This window comes from Peromyscus californicus, unplaced genomic scaffold (genome assembly GCF_007827085.1).
Source record: "Peromyscus californicus insignis strain IS unplaced genomic scaffold, ASM782708v3 Scaffold_4__1_contigs__length_199733344, whole genome shotgun sequence".
NCBI lineage: Eukaryota > Metazoa > Chordata > Mammalia > Rodentia > Cricetidae > Peromyscus > Peromyscus californicus.
Window position 1 is genome coordinate 195,055,233 of NW_026294562.1, and position 25,406 is coordinate 195,080,638.

General features: G+C 36.3%; 1 protein-coding gene across 1 annotated transcript; it reads right to left on the bottom strand.

Annotated features, from left to right (window-relative positions):
• Window positions 1-223: 223 nt before the first annotated feature.
• Window positions 224-24,436, bottom strand: LOC128094236 (vomeronasal type-2 receptor 116-like). The gene is made up of 8 exons (XM_052712451.1): window positions 24,407-24,436; window positions 22,974-23,005; window positions 16,594-16,761; window positions 6,010-6,310; window positions 4,847-5,653; window positions 3,892-4,110; window positions 2,302-2,425; window positions 224-1,152 (listed from the first exon to the last, which is right to left on the bottom strand). The coding sequence occupies exons 1-8, from the start codon at window positions 24,434-24,436 to the stop codon at window positions 224-226; spliced, it is 2,610 nt and encodes an 869-aa protein (XP_052568411.1).
• Between the last annotated feature and the right edge of the window lie 970 nt (window positions 24,437-25,406).

A 25,406-nucleotide genomic window follows, 5' to 3' on the forward strand; every position in this document is an offset into this window, starting at 1 on the left:
AACCTGGTTTCAAGTGTGGATAACTCCAATAACTACAGTATAAAGAGGCTCTAGTACAATTGGATGACTGTAGACAGAAAATTTCCTGTAAGAAGATGACCATGTAAAAGCACAAAGAATCAAACCCATACTCTAATTCCATAACATATATTTGCAGTAGAGATCAACTGGACTTCATCTTTGAAATTCATGTCTTAATATGAGAACTATGTTCAGTTTTAAACTAGGTTTTGAGAGAGGTATGCCTTCTAGAATGTGGTCTTTTCCTGATATGATGAACTGAGTTCTTATCTGGCCTTATTAAGATAATATAGCACTTAGGGACAAAAATAAAGCCAAGGAGGGCTGCACTAGAAGCCAAGATAGAGAAGACTTCCATAGCCACCATGACCTTCCCCTTGGTGCTGTGGTAGACCGGGAGGAATGTGACCCAGACACAGAAGAACACCAGCATGCTGAATGATAGGAACTTGGCTTCATTGAATGTGTCTGGAAGATTCCGTGACATGAAAGCCATAGTAAAACTCCCAAGTGCCAAGGAGCAGAGATATCCCAGTATACCATGGAATGCAAAATCTGAACCCTTGTTACACACGAGTATGATATGTCCATGTTCAGCATGAGCATCTTGGTCAAGGAAGGGAGGGAAGGTCCCTAGCCAGATTCCACAGAAGACAAGGTGGATCAGAGTACATATGGGGATGATGAAGTTTGGAGCCTTTGATATTATTAGCCACCTCACCATTCTCCCTGGAAAAGTAACCTTGAAGGCAATAACCACAGTGATAGCTTTGGCCAACACAGTGGCAAGAGCCACAGTGAAAGCACCTCCAAATGTGATCTGCTGCAGGATACAGGTGGCAGTGTTGGGATGGCCAATGAAGAGCAAGGAACATAGGAAACAGACAGTGAGTGTGATAAGCAACGTGTAACTAAGAGTCCTATTATTAGCTTTGACAATTGGAGTGTCTCTGTGCTTCACAAAGAGTCCAAGAACCACAGTTGTGAGTACAGAGAAGCACAGAGCTATGGTTGTGAGAGACATTCCTAAGAGGTCCTCATGGTTAAGAAAACTCACAGCTTTCTGGAGGCAGTGTTTCTTCTCTGTGTCTGCATAATGACTCTCTGGACACTTCATGCACTTTTCCATATCTGATCAAAAATGAGGAGAGATTTAATCCAAGCTGAAGTTATCCCTTTTATTCTAAGCCATTTTTTAAATACTTTTTGACAGAACTGCTATCTACATCACTTTTCTTTTTTCTCAGGGACAAAGAAACACAAACTCCGTAGTGAACATTTTCATATCTATACCACCCAACTTCCTCATCTGTTATTTCAGTTATTATTTATGTGAACTTATAAAGTATGTTTATCCAACTCAGCCCTCTTTCCCCTTGCTCCATTCTTTAACTTCTCCCTCTTTTACTTCCCAACTTAACGTGCTCTCTTATCTCTTCTTTTTACATTTTAATCCTCACTGAGTCTATTCAGTGATGCTAGTATATACATACTATGGGGGCAACAACTGGAATATGGGCAACATTTCAGAGTCCACAACCTTAAAGAAAAAGTGATGTTCCTCTTTTGGTAGTAGTTATCAATTACTAGTAGCTTCTCATACAACCCATCTTCTTTATAGTGATATAAATTAAATACACCTTACTCTTTTTTCTCTCATATACCTTCAAGCCTCTTGTGCTATTGGTGTATCTATTTTGGAATTTTTTAGAACACTGAATTACAATACTGACCATTGGAAATGCTGTGAGGATATTATTTTATATACTGTTTCTCTGAATTGGCGTATGAAAATGGACATAATCCTATTCATTAAGGAAATTTGAAATTTTAGTTATGCTCTATAGTCAATAATTATATATTGGGGATATGAAACACCAATTGCTACTTTTCTGTTTTGGTTGGGAAGAATCATTATTAAAATAATCTATCAAACATTTAGGTGAGTTCTAATCATTATTGAAATACAGTTAGGAAAACAGCCAATTTACGCACTTTATTACTATGTGTTAAATTATGTGGGGAAATAAGGCATATTCATTAGTACAGAGAAAAGGGATTTCCTGCAGGAAACAACATCTGAATTTCATCAGAAATGTAAATCAATTATAAATTTCAGTGCCTACTCTGCACTACTTCAAGACATGGTGATGCACATTTCATATCCTAATAAGAGAAAGAATAAATATTTGTGAATTCTCTCTAGATAATTTTTCAGTTTTTAAGATAATGCAGAATCCTGTAGAAATGTGGAACGATTCCTGTAAGATTTATTCTTACCTGTCCCATTGGAAATCTCATTGTCTGCACAAGGAGTGCAATCATAGCAGCAAACAGCCTTGCCCTCTAGGGAAATTTTCCTGAATCCAGGACCACAGCTCTCACTGCACACAGAATGAGGAATCTGAGAAAAATAGGAGCAAAGTTAAGAAATTCTCATGGTTTATTGAAAGGCTCAATAATATTTTTAATATCATATAATTAATTTTCAAATTTTATTCCTATAAAAGTAGAAAAGGAATTTGAGCTTCTGTGAACTATACAAAATTGGTCTGAGGATTATCCCATTATTAGACAGTTTGGATCATAATGAGGTAGGGGCAAGTTTGATGCAGTTAGGTCATAGAAGCCATGACCTAGAAGGTCAAGTGGTCCTTCCAGATGGATCTTGTCTCTGTGCTTGCTTTCTGATGTGTTGAGGAACTTTTATTTCCACCATGATTGTAAATCTTGCTTGTCAACTTGACAGGAGTTATAATCACCATGTAAACAAATTGTTGGCGTTCACTCTAAGAGTGAGCATCACCATTCTATAGGCTGTTGTCTCAGAATTGAGAATGAGAAAAAGGTGATTTATGGTATTTACATTTTTCTATTGACTGAGAATATGATGTCATCAGCAACATCATACTCCTAGAGCAATAAATTTCCAAATAAAGGGCTGAAGGCTCATACTGCCAGCCAAAAGAAACACTTGCATAAGTTACATTAAGTATGCATGTATCTTCAGTAGCAGAACAAGAGATAACATACACACATGTATGATATAGTATTTCAATTCAAGGGGTGGATAAAAGAAATGATAACTGTTTATCTTCTGTAATTTTAAGCATGGAATCAAGATGAACTACTCAAATTTTATATACACTGAAGAAATTCCAATAGATATATTGTATATTGGTTTGAATGAAAAGTGGCAATTATAAACACAGATATGTGACTACATATTTCCTCAGTGGTGGTGCTATCTTGAGAGTTATCGCAACTTTGAGAGTTGCAGACTTATTGGCTGAATTATTTCAGTGGTTGGGGATTTTGAAAATTTATGACCCTCACCTAATTCCAGTATTCACTCTCTGCTTCCAGTGTGTGGACTGAGAAATATTGTTTCAGGTTCCTGCCCATCTCTCCATGCTTGCCACATACTGATATTCCTCATGAATATAAAGGACACTTGAAACTCCAGAAATGCAAGTCCGATAAAGTCTTTTTTTCCAAAAGTCATTTCTGGTGATGGTGTTTGATTATAGCAAGAAAATATAACTTATTTACATTTCTGTTTGTGATTATAGAGATTTTCCACATCAGAGTGTCCTGTGAGACATTATGAGGATTGCATATACCACATCTCAGGTGTACTTAATTTGTGTCAAATTGACAAAATTTAACCCATGCAACACTGAATATTAGCAGACATTGAAAGCTTAAATATGTCCTTTTTTTAAGAATCAGGGGATGATAAAACAATGTCTTCTAGTAGTCATTTTTTGGTCTTTGTATACTGGTAATTTTATAGTACTGGGATTTAATTTCAAAAGTAGAAGTTGTTATATTAAAAGAAGTTTAATGCATTGAGGAAATATATCCCACCTCTGAATATTTTTCTGGCCATCGTATCATCTTCTCAGATAAAGTCAACTGTTGACTCTGGGGAGCATTGGGCAAAAAAATTCCTACTTTCACTTTTAATCCAAGACCCTTTGGAAAATTCCAAAAGTTGAGAATATCATACTTATCATCATCGAACTTCTGTTTCCATTCTAAAGCCATGTTGGCTCCCACATGGATATTCCTCAAGAAAGGATGAAGCTGAAAGTGATGCAAGAATACATTTTAATGTAGGTCTGAGAGTTTATACACCAATGGATTACAGAATAATTCTCAGTGTTCATTATCTGTGGTATAGGACACAATAATAATGTAGGTATCATTGAAGGTCAGCAATGGTGATCTAAGTTAATGGGATACAATTCTACATCTGAGGAACAGTCAGCCTCAGGAACATCTTCTGTACAACTTTAGGAATGGAATCGGTGAGTATTGATTGAAGCAAATCTCAATTTCTTTAAAAGAAAGCCATACCCATTTACACACAGGGTTTATCCCAAAGATCATTGAGTAAAATGGGGGTACTTATGACTAAACAGTAGTTAAAAGAAATCATTTATGTACTAATAAACTTGGTATAATGAGCTTTCATCATTTCACTGAGAAAATTCTGAGGTTTCTGTTGTAATCATTACAATAAAAAATGTGCTCCTTTTGTGACACAATTTTTATATTGATTAAAATCATTTCTTCTTTGACACTAGCACCATATTCCTCAGCAACATGAGCACAAAGATCTGCACTGACATGGAAGATATAATAACACATGAAGAATCTCCTGTGTATGGATACACATACACACACACACATGCGTATATGTATGTATATAGATAAACTATATGTAAAATCCTGAAATATTTAATACCTAGTTTGGTGCCTCTGAACACTCTCAAAGTTTCACATTGTTGATGCTCTAATACAATGGAAGGAATATTACCTGCCAGGGGAAGAACACCATTCTTTCCCCATTTCCAAATGGTTGCCTTTGTACTTGATTAAGGCTCATCTCATGGAGACTCTGGGCCACAGTATAGACAGCCTTGTATGTATTGTAGCTGTCTTCATTCATTACCATATCAAACATATGCCTAGGCAGTAATTCCAAGGAAGCATTGGGTTGGCAGTTCTCCAAAAGATGACAATCCAGCTCTGAAAATGAGCACTTGAAGAACAAAAACCACAACTTAGGAAGGTAATTGTCTTCTGGGTATTTATAAGGATTAATTGTTTGGATAAAATTTTTAAATTCATGCACCTGCTCATGGTGTTGTGAAAAAATGAGACTTCCATGGAATGAATCTAGCAAGAAATAATCAGCGATATTAGTAACATCCCACTCAGAGGTCATGACCCAGACTTTACTGGTCAAAATCTGTTGCCCTAGATTTGTCATTAAACCTTGTAGTGAATCATTGTCACCATAAATGATGATAATATTGGCCAATGTTTCCTGGATGATGCCAAGTCTTTTCCAGTATTTGTATGAAAATGAATTCCAGGTGCTTGGGATCATTTCAACAAAAGCTATGCAGAGTTGATTTTTCTCCATATTTTCTCTGATATCTGCTAGAAACTGAGTCCCTCTGTGATCATCTCGGATAAGAAGACCAACCCAGTTCCAGCCAAAATGAAGCATCAAAGAGACCATGGCAAGAGACAGAGTTGTGCCTTGGGGGGCCATCTGGTAGAGAGAAGTAAACTGACCTCGGTCACTGAAGATAGTCTCAAAAGGACCAACAGTGAGCTGAAGAGAAAAAAAATTGGAAAGAAGAGAAAGAACAATGGCACTTTGCACAATCCTTGTTCTGCAGAAACAGATGGAAATGATTAGCACAATGATGGATTCACCATGATTTTAATGGCAAATTTCTGTGGGAGAATTTTTCAGAAAATTGCTGGCCTTTTTTCTATTTTTATTAATCCTCCTTGTCTACTCTAACCTCCCCTTTCTTTTCCCAGTGAGTGGAATAGAGGTCCATCTCCAATTGTCTGGACAATTGTCATTGATATCTAACTAATCCAAATTTACCTTTTTACCTATGGAAACAACTGAAATGTCAGCAAAGGCGATCTGCATTTTTATCCCAAACAACTCCTCACCTGGGGAAATTTGTAGAGCTGAAGCAGTGTTGCAATATGGGCAGATTTTGCCCACGATGGTCCTGTTATTGCAGCAGTTAACTTTCTCTCCTTTACACAGTTATAATTGCAGTATACATGGCGAATACTACTCAGGCCTGTGAGCCAAAACAGAGCATTCATAAGAATATTTTTCTCACTGTATGGGACATTATAGAAGTCAAATCCCAGAGACATGTTTGGTAAAAGATGAGGGTTCCTGTTGATCTCCTCAATGGCAAATACCAGGGCCAGAATCAACTGGTGTATTTTAAAATTATACCTGTAGAGATTGAATAAAAACATACCTGAGGAAATTACAGACCACACAAAACTGCAGATTCCAACTTCAAAGACTAAGAGACAGATTCCATAATTCCTGAGTGCAGCTGGGTATTTCAGTGTTTGTGGAAACTGCAATGCCTCTCTATATAAGCACCAAGTAGGAGAACTAAGCCCCTAATCTTGACTAAGATTAAATGAAAGACATCCAAGGCTTTAAACATATCTCTGATTTTGGCTCCAGCCCTACAACTTCCAGATGCCTCACAAGCTTTTCATTGCCAAAGACAAAAGGGGCTTTACTCAAATGTTGGGACCATGGTAATTCCCTGTGATCCATCAGTCCAAATGATTGGACCCTGTAGCTATAGGATGGCCTATCTGTCAAATATGTGTGGAGAGTACTGCTAGCTTAATAAAAGAATGCAATCGAGTTAAATGTGTTAAGATCTGATACTCATAGTATCTAGGAAAAATGAGGTCTTCTACTGAGGAAAAAACATCATCAACTGTTTAATGACTGTATGACCCAGTACAAGACTCAACTCCTAGCTCCAATATGAATTCAGTTTGTCATCAACCAGCTATCCCTCTTGCCTGATGATAACCTACAGGTGCTCATACAAGACTATCACCAGATGAAAGATGAAACCAGGAACATGGGAGATGCAATACTTACTTTTAATAAAATTATTTGTGCCTAAACCAGGAACCTCATCCCAGGTAGAAGAACTGATTGATCTAGCCCAGTATCTCATATGGGGAAAAGGAAACTCCACTACTATATACATGGACCATCAGTTCATGCGATTTTACAATTGGGTATGTCAACTGTGTGATCTATACAGAAAGATGGCTTTTCACTGCTGGAAAAAGGACATTAAAAAATCTTGGCCCTCCCAGTGGCTATGTGGCTTCCTCTAGAAATTGCTGTCCTCCATGTGCACATAGTATAACTCATGGTCTGATAGCTGACACTAAAATTTATTGATGTTTTGATGACACACACTACAAACCAGGGCTACCTGAGACTGCAGGGTAAAGAAAAATGGTCAGTATAAAACTATATGTAGCCATGAGATTTCCTATGTCCTGGTCTGATGGCAGTTGGGACAAATCTCTCCCACTTGCATCCCCCAAGTAAACATACAGAGGCTTATATTAATTATGACTGCATCGCCATGGCTCAAGGTTTTTGCTAGCTAGCTCTTATAACTTAAATTAGCCCAAGACTATTAATCTATGTATCACCACATATACTGTGGCTTTACCCGCATCCCATTAAATGTTGCTCCTTCAGTGGCTTGCTGGTGTCTCTCTCCCTGCCTTCTTCCTGTCTCTTTTTTTTTAATTTCACACTGACACTAAGCTGTTTTGCCATAAGTCAAATGGCTTCATTTATCAACCAATCAGATCAACACATATTTGCAGTATACAGAAAGACATTCCTCCATCACCTATGTGTTGATGGAAGGTACCTGAGGAAAAGTTCATTCTCTCAGAAATAACAGGCTGGATTCTGTTAAAAAAAAAACCTTCACCAGGCTATTTCCCTGGGTACAACAAAACTTTCTGAGTGGTTCAGACCAAGGTGTGATATAGCTATACTTGACACACTAGCATGGCATATCACAATGATACACCAGGAATGTGTTAAAGTAAATCAAAAACAGAGAGTCCTTACCCAGGAAGGGATTCAGATAAAAGACTAATACCATGTCAGACGTTGGAAAAACTGACTTCAACCAAGATCTGCCTTGCTGGGGAAGGGAAAACTACTTGCAACTTTCTTAAAAATATCATTATTGAGTGATTAGAAGTGTTCCCCCATAGACTAAAAGTGTTCCAATAGTAGCTAAAAAGCTCAGGCATAAATGGGTGCTCCAATTTGGCTTCCTTCTAGCAATAGCGTCCAACAATGTCCTGATTTTCATAAACTAAACTCTCTTAATTAATAGCTATGTCTTTAGACACAGAGCAGAAACTTAACTGTATATCTAGACCTCAGAGTTATGAGCTGGCAGGAAGAATGAACAGGACATGAAAAGAAACTCCAACAAAATTCTCATTAGAGTCCAGAAAAAGATGGATAGGCTTCCTCCTTTACTGTTTCTCAGTTCACTGTTCCTCACACAGGGAGGAATTAACTACCCATGAGATTATATTTGGAAGAATTCCCCAACTGCTTCTCAGGCTCTTAGACAAGCAGTTGACAAAACTCTTTAATCATTCCCTTATCAAATCACTAAAGGCCCTCCAGTTCTCCACACAGGTTATTCACTGAATTATCTGAGATACCCAGCCATCTTCTGAGTCCACCACCAATTTCACCTTGCTTAAGTAGAGTGATATCCTCTGTGTCAATTGAGTAGCCAAAGGGACACTGGAGCTAATCTGTTAAGGACCCTACAAGGTCATTCTCTCCACTCCTCTGGTGGTGAATGTAGGTGCTCTTACATCACAGACCCACCCCACCCAGATAAAGAAAGGGGAAGCTACAAATGCTATTCTCAAATGGAATGTCTCTGAACTATGGACCCATTAATAATAAGGTTTCATTGGTCCCCAGGTTCTTGCACTCCCTGCTCTTATACCTCTTCCTGTATCTTGTGTTTTTCACTATGGTTATGAACACAAGATCACAGTCCAACTCTCACTGCTCTCAGGGCTAGACTGGAGATTGAGGATGACAGATACATGGAAGGTATTATCTAATGTGACTACAGACCAGGAGCCTTTATTTCATCTTGACCTTTACTTGCTGATGCCTACTTTAAGTGTTTGTCTGTATTGGAGAAATGAAGGAAGTGAGAGTTTATCTTTTTAGATAGTAACACAGAGTTTACGATTCCATGCTTTCCCTGTGTCTTTGTCCCATAGTTGCCAACATCAAGGAGGTTTCCATTGAAATCTGGAGATTCCTAAAAAGATTGATTTAAAAAGATTCTGGTCTTTGGGAAATAGGAATATCCTAGGAAATCAGACTCTATGCTGCAGGTGGGACCTTAGGAATAGATTTATATAATTCCCATCCAAAATCAGCCAGAATTGCTGGTTATGTTTTGACCATGCCCTCATACTACATAGGGATATGAAATAAACAGACTGTCAGCTCATTGACTGACATACTTACAGTGACTGGGGGTAGCCTTAATTAACATTAGGAGACTTACAAAGGACAAAGAAATCTAATATCCCAAATGTTTAATCTACACACTTTTCCTTATTTGGATAGCTGATATTCAGACTAATGGGATGATTTATAATATACATATGCAATATTACTGGGCCTCTGGGAATACTTCGTGACATATACAAACAGTCTGACTAAATGGCTCTTCTAACTGTTTCCAAACTAAGTAGATATGTTGATCAGAACTCAGAGGTAATAAAAGTTCCTGTTACTGAATTAAAAAACAGATTTCTCTGTAGAAATGTTCCTACAAAATTGGAGAGGCTTAGAGTTTTCATAAAATATAGGAAAGTATGTATGGATTTGGGAGAAATCCATTTCTCTTTACTAACTGGTCAGGAGCAATTAGAGAAGTTCTTGGCATGGTTGTAAAATGTTTGCTCCCCTTGGCAAACTACTCTGCTATCAGCACTGGGTGGGCATCTAACTCTCATTCTGATTGGATCATAAACTAAAATAGTCATGACTTGTCTCACTCACTGAGAACAGTGGTGAATGTAGCAGTGCCCCAGTCCTTAGTAGGCCTCCAGAGCTTAGCACAACTGAATTGATGGTGGAAGCTCCATTCAGCTTGGAAAGCTCAGCAAATTAATTGCACCACCTGATGAAAGTGAGAACAACGCACATAGTTTTCAGAAAGACTCTAAATGTATTAAACTTGCTTTTTGCTTCTGTAGCTCCAATTCTAACAAACTATTCCTGTTAACTGATTTATTTTAACACAGGACATGTTTTTTTGTACTTAAAAGCTCATCCTGAGAAACTCTCTATGCTACCCTGGGATTCTGATCACCCAGTATATTTGCAGGCTGGCTAAGAAAGGTTTTCTATTGGCTTAAATTGTGTTCCAAAATTTTCTCTGGTGAATACCCTAAACAATAAATTGTATAAATGAAACCAGGAATAAAAATTAGTTGACATCATCCAGTTATGAGCCCTGCAAGATGCAACAATAACTGACCTAATAAGACATGCCCTCTGATGCAATAGCGGAAGAAATGTTACATGAATATTCAAATAATTTTCTGTTTGGATCAAGGGCATGTTCCATGAGAAGAAATTCATTCATAGCATGGTTATTTGGAACACAAAAGAGATCATAACCCCAAGGAGAGAATATAATAATATTATTATGCTAAATGGACATAGAATGAGCATGATTCCTAATAATTTATTTGTCAAACCATAAATGAGAACATTGATCCATTTTTGTCACAGAAACCTCTCTTGGAAGGTATAAGTTAAAAGAGACTTTCAACTGAACATTTTGGAGAGAATGAGGCACTGGATAATGCTCAGCTTCAGATGAGGAACACACAGTATTCTCAAGCACAGAAATCTCAGTGATCTTCCAGAGGTTGTAGATAATTAAAAGAAAATTATTTTCCAGAAAGAACAGAGTAATTATAGATACAAATGAATAGTATCAGTGGCACCAGAGCTGCAAAACGTCATGCTAGAAAAAAAAAAAAGAAAAGAAAACCTCAAGCATTGAGAAGAGAGTTTTGTGTGAAATCACACCACTAGCCGTGGGGATTTTGTACTTGATAGGTTTTGTGATAGTCAGTTATTATCAAAGCTTTGAACTCCAATAGGTTTACCACAATCCAGAGAAGGCTCAATTTTTTATGAGTAATACAACAACATAGACAGGACTCTTTGGGGAGAAAGAAGAAATGTCAAATTTGTTGAACAGAAGGATTATTATAAAGGAGCACATACGGAAGGAGTTAGTGGAGGATTGAATGTAATCAAAACACACTGCACTCTCAATTAATTCATGAAAGCATTTAAAAACCAACAAGAAAGCAGCCAGACACACCAAAGTGATAAATAAAGACAGGCATGTACTGGAAGGGAAATGGGCACAAAACTCCTTCATAGTGGAAACCAAGAAAAATAGTGGAAATCAAGTTTTCTTTCCTACCAAAATGATTTGAATGTGTATGTATGTGTGTGTGTGTATATATATATATATATATATATATATATATATATATATATATATATATATATGTGTGTGTGTGTGTGTGTGTGTGTGTGTGTGTGTATACATGTACACGTACATATAATGCATGCATTTTGAGAATTTCTTACATGTATGAAGTCTTCTGAGCACATTATATTCATAATCCCTGTTATATTTTCCATGAAAAGACAACAGAGGCACTCAAATCTTCCAAGCACTAAGCAATGATAAAGGGATAAAAACTTTAATCACAAAATCTGATCAGTATATGTTAGATCTCTGTTTTTTTTTCTATATAAGAACATAAAAAATTACGTCAAGTTCATATATAATACTGAAATGTGGGATTTTTGAACTTGAATGATTTATTATTAGATTTTTAAAATGAAAATGCACCAAGATAGGTCTGGAGTACATCATACCCGTTTCATGGAAGAGGACAATGGGAGAGAGAAGAAAGACAGCCATGCTGAAGAACTTGAGTTCATCAAACATGGAGGTCAGACAGAGATGGAGAAGCCACATTGCAGGGAAAATGGCTTCAGAGAAATAGAAAGGAAGCCCAAGATATCACAGAAGCATAGTGAGGGTCTGTCCAGAACCCAAAAGAAAGAAATAGAAAGAAAAAAATGAAATTAGGATTTTCTGACTGAGCACTCAGCTGTGTTCAAAACCAAGGAAATTTATGACATACTCAAGTGCATAAATGTTGTGATCTAAATATTCACTATTGTTATACACAAGAAAGTTTAATCCTTTCTCTTATGTACTAGTTAAAATTGATTTTGGATTTTAATATATTTCATTCACATTAAATTTTTTTTTTTGGAGTTGAGGATCGAACCCAGGGCCTTGCACTTGTTAGGCAAGAGCTCTACCACTGAGCTAAATCCCCAACCCCCACATTAAATTTTTAAAATTTTGACTAACGTGAAAAACTTTAGAAATTGGCAAAAATGGTGAGAAATAAAAATACAAGATTCTGTCTCTTCATAGATATATATTAGTAACCTATGATGTACAATATTGTCACTGGATGATAGCTGTAGAAGATAGACAGACATATTGAAAGGTTTAGAAATCTGAGAATGTGTTGTAGGAATTATTGTCCCTGCATTGTGTAATTTGCACTGGAAATCAGAGATGTCATTATTTATTTATTCAATTACATTAGATACAAGAGTGACATTGGATAATTTAATATTTATTAATCTTATTAGACAAAATCAGTCTAAAATGTTCTGAATTATTATTGAATGTGAATACAGTGATAGATAGACATATATATTTCTGCAAGTGACACATTGAGGTAAATATTAAAAGAATTCCCATAATGCTAACAATGACAGCCATCAGTACTCACTTCTGCAAGAATCCAAAGAAAATTCTTTCACCAGGTAGGCTGGTGTGTATCTGATTAGCTGTATGTGTGTTTCTTGCTGTGTTGTAAAATACCGTGGCAGATTACACATTTTTTGTGAAACACCCTAAGAAAAGGGGAGCTAGCAAATAAGATCTCCATGCTAATGAAAAGTACAAAGTGAGCATAAACAAAGCACAGTGGATCCAACAGAATGGACACCAAAGAAGGGCTTTCTAATAAATTAATACAGTCCACATAGACCTTCATACAAAGATGTAGAGAACATTCAAAGTTCACTGTGCCCTTATGAAGAGAAAAGGCCACAGATCTTCAATTCATGGAAAGAACAGATCAACTATGAGGATACAGGCAGCAATGGAGGGAAGAGCTCAGAATCATGATATAGATAGGCATCAATATATTTTCACTGCTAATACACAAAAGGAAGACAGATTGGGGGAAACATGAAAGCTGACTTTACTGTCTGAGTTATGGTCCAGGAAATTGATAGTTATATCTCTTTATTACTTTTCTTTCAATTTTCCAAAAATACAATGTACATATATTTATGTGTATGTGGTGTTACTCTTAACTATTTGTCTTCCAAGAGATAATAACACTTCTGTTTTCTGATCCAGTAAAGAATTATTTTTAAAGAACATAGTAAACCCTGTTAGTACAGGCAAGAGGAGCAGTTCAAGGTCACTCAAAACAAAACACTTATCTAGATTATAGGCTACTTAATGCATTTTTCTTATTTATTTCTATGACAGCATCTGACACATAAAATTTAAACAGGAATCTTTTCTGGGAGAGAAATGTAAGACAGTTTAGAAAATAAGCGTAGAGAATAGCACAGCTTCGCAAAAGACTTATCAGGAGGGTAGAGATTATAGACACAGGATCAGAGTTGGCAGAAGTGGTTTTCTCAGCCAGACTTCATTTGAAGAGCCCACACACTCCCCACCTCCACACTTTTCTCAAAACACTACCCACTGCTTTGAAAAATAAGACTGTAGAAATTGCAAAGAATATCTAATGGGACTGTTCAATGGGTTTCTAGTCTATCCCCATACCCTTGCAAATAAAGCCCTATAAATTAAGTAATGAAACAAACTGAAGTGCTCTTCCATTCTTACCCTTGTATTCGCCTTCGTTTAGCGATTTTAGGCGTTTTAGGGCACAGTAACCAGAATAAATCTACTTATCAAGAGAACATAGTTATCACCTGAGCATCCATGAAAAATTTCCGGTCTCTTCTCCTATTTCCAGTCAGATACCTATTTGACTTCATCACTATGAATGGAACCTAAAGTACTTGGGGGAAAGAATAGAAAAAACTCAGATAGCAGAGGATGGTTTCGATCCATCGACCTCTGGGTTATGGGCCCAGCACGCTTCCGCTGCACCATTCTGCTCTACTTTAAGACAGTGCTAATAAAACCCTTAACTTTTTTATTTAATTGCTATTATTAAAAAGCAGTGTTGATAAATTTTGGTCATTTCAAGTTAGGTTATTTGTTTGAAAAATTTTACATTTTATAATAAAAGTCTTATCCTGAAAGTTTCATGAACATGACTGCCTAAACATGATATGAATTAAGAAGACAATAGTAGATATACCAAAGTGGCTGGGAGAAAGACCATAGGGTCTTATTTCTATACAAAGAACTAGAGGCAACTAAGGAATATCAAAAGTCAGAGAAATAGTCTTCTACAGGGAAAAGCAAAGACATTGACTATCCAATAGTAAATGGTCATCCTCAAAACTATGCATAGGAGTACATTTATGAAGACTGATTTGTTTGTAGCTAGGAACATGTATATATATATATATATATATATATATATATATATATATATACATACATACATACATACATATATATATATGTGTGTGTATATGTATATGTATATATATGTTTATGTATTAATAAGTTTTTAAACAGTCCATAAGTTTGGAAGGGAAGAAGAAGAGTTATGTGACAAAGTTTGGAGTTAAGAAGGAAAAGAGAAATACTCCAATTATATTACAATTTCAAAAATAAATGAAGAACTAAAAAATTTGAAAACAAGCATCACACTGCAAAGTATTTTAGAATAAGCTGCAAGGAATGCTTTTCGATTTTGATGTATGAAACTGCTCACAAAGGGGCATATATTTATAGTAGAGGAGAAAAACTCCTAACATCCAAATTGTAAAAGATAAATTTCATATGATACTTGGATTTTTGTCACATTATTAACATAAGAAATTTATGGAGATTTGGGGTAATCTACTTTGACATATCTAGTTAACCACAATTTAAAATCAATGGGATAGACATGTTCTTCATCTCATACATTTCTTGAGACTGCACCAATTTTAATTTGGAAGGATAACTGGCACCATGTATAACAGGATTTGTCATATAGAAAAAAGTATAGTTCACCTAGGGCAAAAACATAGCTCTGAGTATGGTATGACTTTGATGTTAACACACACATGGTGGGAGGTTAAGTTGTCCTTCCACAGATGATCTCTCACCGGCATGTGAAACCTGAGGCATGAGTGTCCATGGACACACACACAAATTTTGGTAAAAATGCCTTGTAAAGTCTGTATCATGTGCAGTCCATTAGACTAAGTCATGTTGCCTCAAAGGAAAACTTACATTAATCTGGAATGATATATAATTTTATGTTTGTATATTATATCATCTTAATGGTTATAATAGCCCTCAAGTAAAATCTGTTTAAAAATCCTGCCCACAGCTAATAAGTTTTGTAATGTTGATTATTAAGATGATCATTTCTAGGCATGTAAATATTATAAGCATGAAAAGAGTCAAAGAAACTTAGACAGCAGACATATCCCCTCTTTGAAAACATATATGCACTCTCTCAGTGTAATAAAGGATGTAATCAGAAGCCTTATAAAATAATTTTAGCTTGTTCCCCAACTTGTATGAAAAATTAGAAAAGGTGTTGTACAATGGAAGATTTTGAGGGAGGAATGGAAAGGGAGAAAGACACGCATATTACTCTTTTGTAGTAACAAATATATCTCCCTACCACAAACTTAATTTTATTTCTGACTTAGTAAGAAACAACCCTAAGTGGCCACAATCTTGTCATTGTGTCTTATGACCACATCCATGAAAATGAGATTAAAAACTTGTTAGAAATGCATGGGAAGACATGTAAAAGAGAAAAATGCTTCTGGAAGTAAAATATAAGTAAATAATTCCTTTAACTAAAAATCTTTGAAGACAGGCATAGCTATTTTGACAAGAAACTAATGCTAACTTCTAAATCTGACACCCTTACTGCTAAATCAGTGGTATCTAGCTGATGCAAACTTGTTACTCTACCATCACATCCCTCCATAGTAACAACTTTTGGTGGCATCACCTCTTTTTGCAAGAGTACATATAGACTTCTAGAGTGTCCTGAAGAGCCAGGTAAACTTTGATAAAACCATTCTCCCTCTGAAGACCTAATATAAGAAACATACGGCTGTAAAGGCATGGCCAAGGAAGATCCTGTATACAATTGTCATATTTGGAAACAAATATCAATAAACAAACAATCTACTTATTGTATCATATTTGAGAGTAGAAAATAAATGAAGAATAACATACAATTAAATAAGGAATTTTGGATGTGAAGAGGGTTTTTCATGATAAAAATAAGAAGCATAGGAACTTGAATACACATATCACCTGGGTCATTTGTAACATGAAATCTGAAACAGCATAAATGAACAACAACACTTACTGTATGTGAAAGTCGGTAAAAACGTTTGGCAGATAAGGATGCGGAACTTTGTTGACTGTGTACATAGTATGAACTGGGAAAAATACACCAATGGTTACATCTCCTTCATGGTGAAAATCTTCCTTGATTCTGATATAACACTCAGAGGAGTTATATGCATAAGCATGACTGTGATTAAACAAGATCCTGATAATAATAACCAAAAGAAAACATCCCACAAACACACATGTCTGCTCAGACATAAGTCTGATGGATCCAGATCTCACAGTGTCCAGCAGGTTTATACTTAGCTCTAGTGTTTGTGAGCATATGTTCTTCTAACTTTGTTGATGGGTGAGGCTGTCACAGTAACCCAGAGAGCTGTCACACTGTGAGCACTTTCTTATACCTCTTCCACTGCCACTGAGATTTCTGGAAATCTTTCTACCCTTGGGGTATGCATCTGAGGTCCTGTACTCAGTTGAAAAACAAGCTGAAAAATATGTTTATAGATTTTCTTCTGCACCCTTAGGCACCATGATTTCAGCTCAAACAACAGGCAGTAAGAGCTCAGGGACCAACTCTTCTTTGAATAATTTGGTCACAAGAATGAAGCAAGAAACTTTTCATATGAAAACAACTGAGATTGGTGTTAACAGTCTACAGCAGAGGATGACATTCCAAGTGTAGTGGGTAGAGAAAGGGTCAAAATCCCATGATGGATGGAACCCAGCAAAATGATTGAGATATCATGATTTTCCTAACCAAAGGAACTCAGTGGATTCTACCTTGCTTAGTGTCTGTGTCTCAGAGATTAATTGCTTCTATGATACATCTACATATGCATATTAATGTAATGTCCACATCCAGTAAAATCCATTTATTTCTCACTTTGAGAAAATTAATGATCTTACTAAATTATTCAGTTCCAAATGGACCAACTGAGTCATGAAGTTTCCTGTTTAGATTCTATGCTTTGAGCTACTGCACCTCTGCTGTCCTAGTTAATCCTCAGTAAATAATTGGGTAGATGTGTTGTTCTGATAAATACCTGTACCTAGTGCAGTGGGTTTACTAGCTACTTACCCTGTTCTGAGAACATCAGGATGATGGGAAATCCTTCTCTTTTCTCTATAAAGCATAATAATTTAATAGCCTCTAAATGTACCCTTCACCTAATAAATCAAATGAAGCTGTAATGAGCAACGTTCTATTTCCTACTTCACAGGATAAGTTAACACAGTGGAAGTCTTTTGTATTATGTTATATAAATGAGTGGATGCTCCAACACATTAATAAGTTCCCTAAAGAAAGGATGGAAGAGTAGAGTGAATAAAAACCTACAGACAATTGTCTGAGGATTGATAACCATTAACCATTATTATTTCTTTTTCAGTCACATGCATTAGAAGACAAACTGAAACATCAAAATAGTCCTTTTGGCAGTGAAATTAGTAAATCCCTCCATCACTTGGGCTTCAGGAACATAGAAAGCAGGAGGAACTGAATTAACCAAACAGGATATCTAGATGCTGTGTGAATGTCTTCTAAGGGATTGCTATTTATGCACAACATTATTTGGATTTTGTCACTTAGATCCTATGATATGTTGGTTTTTGATTTAGCATCTTATCTTATATCTTGTTTTATATTTTTTTGTTAACTCTTAGAAGCTCATTCCTTTTTTTGTTTGTTTGTTTGTTTTTTCGAGACAGGGTTTCTCTGTGTAGCTTTGTGCCTTTCCTGGAATTCTCTTTGGAGACCAGGCTGGCCTCAATCTCACAGAGATCCACCTGCCTCTGCCTCCCAAGTGCTTGGATTAAAGGCGCATGCCACCACCGCCCGGCAGCTCATTCCTTTTTAATGAGAGACAAAAATCAAGTTGATCTCGATATGAGGGAAGAGTGGGAAGAACTGGTATTAGTGACAGAAAGTAAAGCTTTGATCAGAATGTATTGTGTGAGAAAATAATGTTTTTAATTAATAGAAGAATATTAAAAAAAAGGAAACCAAACGATTTCACCTTAATGGGCTAGATACTCATTCTTGTTATGGATTTGCTTATCCTGAACATAATGCACTTGTCAAAACAAACATCTAGTGCCTTAATGAATATCTTTCACACCATCATGGTATTCCAGACAGTGTAGTGGTATTTGCTCTGCTCACATGACCTCACAGCCCAAAGGAGGCAGAGCTTCCTGCCATTGTACATAATCTCTTAAATAGAGTTCAAGAAGGGTCACATGCCCCTTCTCTCTGCTCCTGCCTTTGAGGTGGATTCGCTCATGGTCAGATCAGAGTGTGACTTCTGCTGTCTACTCCATTCTGTATTCCTGAGTGTATTTCCTCAATTTATATCTTAATAATTCTGTTACTCTTTTAATTAGATTCGTGTGTACTGATAGTAATAAGTGGTGCTCACATGATAAAAAGAGCCCACACTCCCTGTAGCTCCTGTCAGCAGCCTTGGAAGAGGTGGCAGATTGGCTCAGAGGCTTGTATGCTTGCTGCAAGTCAGCCTTGCTATCACCCTAGAGCCATTCGGTTCCAACCATGTGGATCTGAGCCTCATGTGACCCCACTGGGGCTACTTGTGTGACCAAACCCTAATGCACACAGGTGGCTGCTACTGAGTTTATCTACCCTGAAGAGCCTGTGATGTCCAAACTCCCCAGGAACATCTTTTTCCCTGCTTAGGATGTCCAGCTGCATACAGCAGCCCTGCAGGAAGCCTATAGAACAGGTAGCTCGCATGGCATGTGATTTATTCACTCTCTGGCCAGGTGACTCACAAGGCAGCAGCTCTAGTATCCACTGTCAGAAGCACATGAGTTCTTTAGCAGGTTGAACACAAGGGAAAGGTACACACACTAGGCACCTTTCTATTTCCATGCTTTTAGTGGTGGATCTGGTCACAGCCTTATAGTACCAACCAGACAAGTGGCTTCTGCCAGATGTGTGATCATGCCTGAGTGCTTCCAGTTCATTGGTGTATTGTCTCATTGTTGTATACAATCTTTTGTGGTCCCAACAACCCTACCTAGTGCTCAGGGTTTGCCTAGGTAAATGCTTAATTTACAGGAGCCATTCAGGGACCTGACTCAGCTTGCACCAGACCTGTTTTGGTGCTGCACCTGTGACACCAACTGGTCAAGTAACGATACTACACCCTCCAAAAAATCACAAGAACTGAAACACCAGCTACCAAAGATTCAATCCAAGGTAAAACTACTTGATAATTCTACACCGTAAAACTGATTAATAAATGAATTAATAAAATGTTATTTACAAATTTTGAATATTTCTCTAAACATGGCAGAAAATGTTACATCAAAAGAATTTAAAAACTTTTTTGCTTTTATGATGAATGAATTCTTACAGGACATATATGATCTTCCTGGCATGTATATGATATACACCATTTTAGCATTTAGCATAATAATTCACATAGTATTGAAAAACTAGTTTAATAATAGTAACAAAGAGGAGTCATTTTTGGGACTGATACAGGCTTTCCAAGGTAGCAATGAAGAAAGACTTAAGTAAAAACATTCTTTCTATGGAATCTGCTAACCAGGCTTTACAAGGTAGCAATGAAGACTTAAATAAAAAGATTCTTTCTCTGGAATCGGCTACCCAGGATTTACAATGAAGTAATAAAGACTTAAATAAATGAATCTTTTTTTTTCTTTTTGGAATCTGCTAACTTAGCACAAGAGCTTCAGTCCATTACTATTAAATGTACAACCAGATTTGATTTTACTGATAATAAATGTGAGTACTTAATGAATAATGCAATAACTCTCCAGAGAAATGCTGCTGCTATTCAGATGCTATATAGGAAAGAAAGATTATCATTAACTGATAATCTTTATATGGGATATGGGATCATGTGTTTCAGAAGAACATAAAAGTTCGCATGATTCCATGAAATCTCTAGAATCCCTTACAACAGAGGAGATTCACTCAATGCAACTGACCCTAGGTGCTCTGCTGTAAGCTCTGCAAGAAACTCTCAGTGAAGAAGACAAAGGAACTAGAAGAATAAGAGCATACAAATCATAACATCACCAGTTAGCTATCATACAATGGCTTATCATGTCATCATCAATGAGAAGCCAGCAAATGATATCCTGAGCCATAAATAGAATATATGTTGCAACATATTCTTATGAAAGATTTAAAAAAAATGTTAAGGAAGTGATGGTTACCTATAGTATACACTGAACATATATAAAACAGATGTTAAATATGAGGTCTTTCAGAAATAGAATCAAACCAGATGATTTGAATCAGTTGATCATAGCTCTTCTAGAATATAGTCAGCAATTACAATGGAAAAGCTGGTTGGGAGAAAAAGCTCAGATCCAGGAAAAATAAGGTAATATCAGAGTTTTTGAGTTCTCCTAAGATCAAATTCTTAGTGAGGGACATTTCTCTGATAGAAAGGTATAAGCCACTTATGATGAGCATACAATATCCCTATGCTATACAGCAGCTTTAGGTGCTTGGAAAAAATTCAAGAACGAGGAAAACCAACTGAGCTACACCAAAATTTTCCAAAGTCCACCGAAACATTTTACTGTTTTGTTTTTTGTTTTTTGTTTTTTACAAAGGCTGACCACAGTTATTAAAAAGGCAGTGACCAAGAACTAAGACAAGTATTAACTGAGTACATGGTGTTTGACAATGCTAATGCAAGAGAATACTTACATCATTAAAGCTAAGGTCAGCACCTCTGAAAGAATAGATTCAATATAGAAATGGTGTTGAATCTCTTAACTATGGTAATGAGGCTTTGATATTAGAGGCAATTTCCAGAGTTGGAAGGAGACCTCAAGGTACCAAATCTTTTAACTGTGGTATAGCAGGTCATATGAGCAGAATCTGTATACAGAATGCTCCTAGAAGCAATACTCCTTCTAGAAATAACCCAAACAAAGACCCCAACCTTCTGAATTATACAGAAGATGTGGCAATGCAGACATTGGAACAATGAATGTAGATCAACAATTGTTATATGAGGTAACCCTTTACTGGCAGGAATTGCCTCAAGGGGCCCCTCACAGACCCCCAAACTGAATGTGTTCCAAACATTTCCAGTCACTGTGGAGGAAATTCCTCTCCAGGATAATTAAATAACCCAGTGTCTAATATAAAAAATAAGATACTGCACTGGATGATAGAACAGCTCTGATAGATGGATCAAAAATTCCAAAAGACACCATAAAACAAACATTTTGGCAGACTTCCATAAATGAGCAAAGAGCTAAGCTTAGAGTATGAATTAATGGTGTTGCTCTTGAGGGCCTGGCAGACATAGGTGTGGATGTGATTATAATACATCAAAATCATGGCATGCAAATTGGCCTCTTCAAGAGGTAAATGTCCAATTTTTAGAGATTGGAACACAATCTCAGGTAAAACAAAGTTCAAGATGGGTTCAATACATAGGGCCAGAAGGACAGAGAAGAAGGTTGAGCTATATGTTGCAAATGTAGCATTGAATCTTTGCGGCTGAGATCTGTTACAGCAGTGGAATATCTAGATCAAAATTCATACAATCTCAGAAATGGCATACAAACAAATACATGTTTTCTAGGGATAATATTATAACATACTATAAAAAACAGCCACCAAACATTCAGGCTATACATAAACAGAGCACAACTGCTGTTGAACTCTCAGAAGTACCAACAGCCCTAACTTTAAAATGGCTACCTGATAAACCTGTGTGGGTTGGACAATTGCCTTTAATAAAAGAGAAGTTACCAGCTTTAGAAGAGTTGGTCCAAGAGCAGTTAAATGCTCAATACATTGAAGAATTTACCAGCCCTTGGAATTCTTCTGTATTTGTTATTAGAAAAAAGTCTGGTAATTGGAGAATGCTGACAGATCTGAGAGATATTAATAAAGTAATTCAGTCTATGGGCTCACAACACAACAGGATGCCCTTTCCCTCTCTGCTACACAAAGAATGGCCTATAATAGTTATTGACTTAAAAGACTGTTTCTTTACCATACCTCTAAAAGAAAAGGATAGAGAAAAATTTGCCTTCACAGAACCTAATTATAATTCCCAGCCAGGCAAGAGCTATCAGTGGAAGATCTTTCCACATGGAATGATAATAGCCCTACTCTGTGCCAATATTTTGTGCAAAATCCATTGAAAAGAATTCAAAGGAAATTCCCACAATCCATAATTTATCATTATATGAATGATATCTTATTAGCTGATCCAAAGTTAGGTACCTTAGAAAGCATGTTTGAAGAAGTAAAGAAAGTTATGACTCATTAGGGACTATAAATTGTTCCTGAAAAAATAGAAAGAGGAAATTCTATTAATTTCTTAGGATATAAAATAGAGCTACAAAGAATTAGACCCCAAAAGGTACAACTCAGGAGAGATCCATTTTGGAATCTTAATAAGCTTCAAAAATTGTTAGGAAGCATTTCCAACTTACAGGCTATCCTTGGAACACCCGAAGATGGACTAGTACATTTGGCTAAATCCTAAATGGAGACAAGGACTTTAATAGTCCAAGGGAATTATCAGCTTAAGCTGAGAAGGAATTAACTCTAGTAGAAAAGAGAATATGAGCTTTGCAGGTAGATCATGTGAATCCAGAACTTAGGTACATTCTGGTCATACTCCTCTTCAGATACTACCACACATGGATTTTGATGCAGAGGGAAGATTTTATAGTGGAATGGAGATTTCTACCATGAAAACCAAGTAAGAAGTTAAAGACTTATATGGAAAAGATCTCTGAATTGATTCTAAAAGGAAAATTAAGACTTTGCCAGTTGATAGGAATGGACCCAGCAAAAATTGTAGTACCTTTAAATTTCCTCATTATGGAAAGATAATGAATACTGGCAGAGTTCCGGCAGTAACCTTTTGGGAGAGATTAACAGCTGTTACCTCAAAAAAACATGAGAATAAAATTCATGAAGACAACTGAATAGGTCCTTCCTCACATTGCATGGCAAAAACCAATTTATGGAATCCCCATATTCTATACTGGTGTAAATAAATCAGGAAAGGCAGGATATAAATCAGGAGACTTAAGTAAAGTGGTTCAAAGCCCATATAATTTTCTACAAAAGACAAAATTGTATGCCATTCTTATCATACTAATGGACTTCACGGAACTCCTCAATATTGTCACTGACTCTCAATATGTAGAGAGAGTTTTTCTATACATTGAAATTTCTGAATGTGTTCCTGATAAAACAGAATTCTTACTTTGCTATTCATACAATTACAGACAATTATCAGAAATAGATCAGAAATAGGAAATATATATATATATATATATATATATATATATATTCATACATCAGATCCCATACACATCTGCCAGGACCTCTAGCACTAGGTAATGATGAGATTGACCAGTTACTAATAAGGAATGTGCTAGAAGTCTCAGAAATTCATAAGAAACACTGTAAATAGCAAGAGTTTGAAGAAGAATTTCTTCATCACTTGGCAACAAGCCAAGGGAATTGTAAGAAAATGTCCAGCTTGTTCCTTCTATAACCAAATTCCATTACCTGCAGGAAGCAATCCAAAAGATATGCAAAGTAATGATATGTGGCAGATGGATGTGTTTCGTTTCACAGAATTTGGAAGATTAAAATATCTACATCATACTATTGATACTTATTTAGGATTTCAATGGGCTACTCCTATGAGTTCTGAAAAGGCTAATTCTATGATAATCCACCAATTAGAAGTTATGGCCATCATGGGAATACCTGTACAAATTAAGGCTGACAATGCTTCAACATATGTCTAAAATAAAATGAGACAGTTTTTGTTTATTACAATATAAAGCACGATACAGGCATACCACATAATCTCACAGGACAAACAGTCATAGAAAGGTCCAATTAAACATTAAAGGATATGCTAAATAATCAACAACAGGTAACAATAACTCTCATAAATAGATTTCATAATGCTTTATTAGCCTTGAATTTTCTCAGTGCTGATGAGAAAGGAACAACAGCTGTGTAGAGACATTGGACAATAGAAAAAACTCCTGAGCTAAACTAGCTGGTTTATTTCAAAGATGTGTTGACCTCAGAATGGAAACCAGGAGATTTCTTACATTGGGGAAGGGGTTTGCTTTTGTGTTTTCAGGAGAAGGAAAGGTATGGATATGAATAAAATTAATAAAAAACTGATTCAAACAGGAGAAGCCCCTTGATGAGGAGAAGGAAAAGCTCATATCCACTTATGTGACATCACTACAAGTTGTGAGAAAAATTTAACAAACAAGAGTTGTGACAGGGTTCTGTTATGTCTTTACAGGAATACCCATCTTTAGGAAATCATAAGGCCTTGGACACCCCGATGTCTATAGCAGAAGGGAAGAACCTATTGGTACCCATATACTCTACCTGGTAATATCTCACTCCCTAGCATCAATATCTCTTTAACTCTAGAATAGTTGTGGTCCCGATTCAATTATAAATCAAGCTTTCTTTGGAGTTGAAATGTGGCTCTCTCCTTCTCTAAACCCAAGTACATTGTTAAAAGAAAAAAAATGAGAGATTCTATCTCATATCAGAAGAGCCAACTGGTGTGATAGAGAAGAAATCCAATAATCTAAGGACCATTATTATCAAGATTCTATTTCTCCCCAGGAATATTCTTGATTTCTCAGAATCCTTCCTTACATGTCATGTCATCTTTAAATACAAACTTTCCATTTTGATATTAATAATGTTCAAGATTTCCACAGTGAAAATAAGTCTTTCCAATATCAATCTCTGAAGTCTCCAGAAGGAAGATGGGGCCCCACAACAATGACTCTACTCAG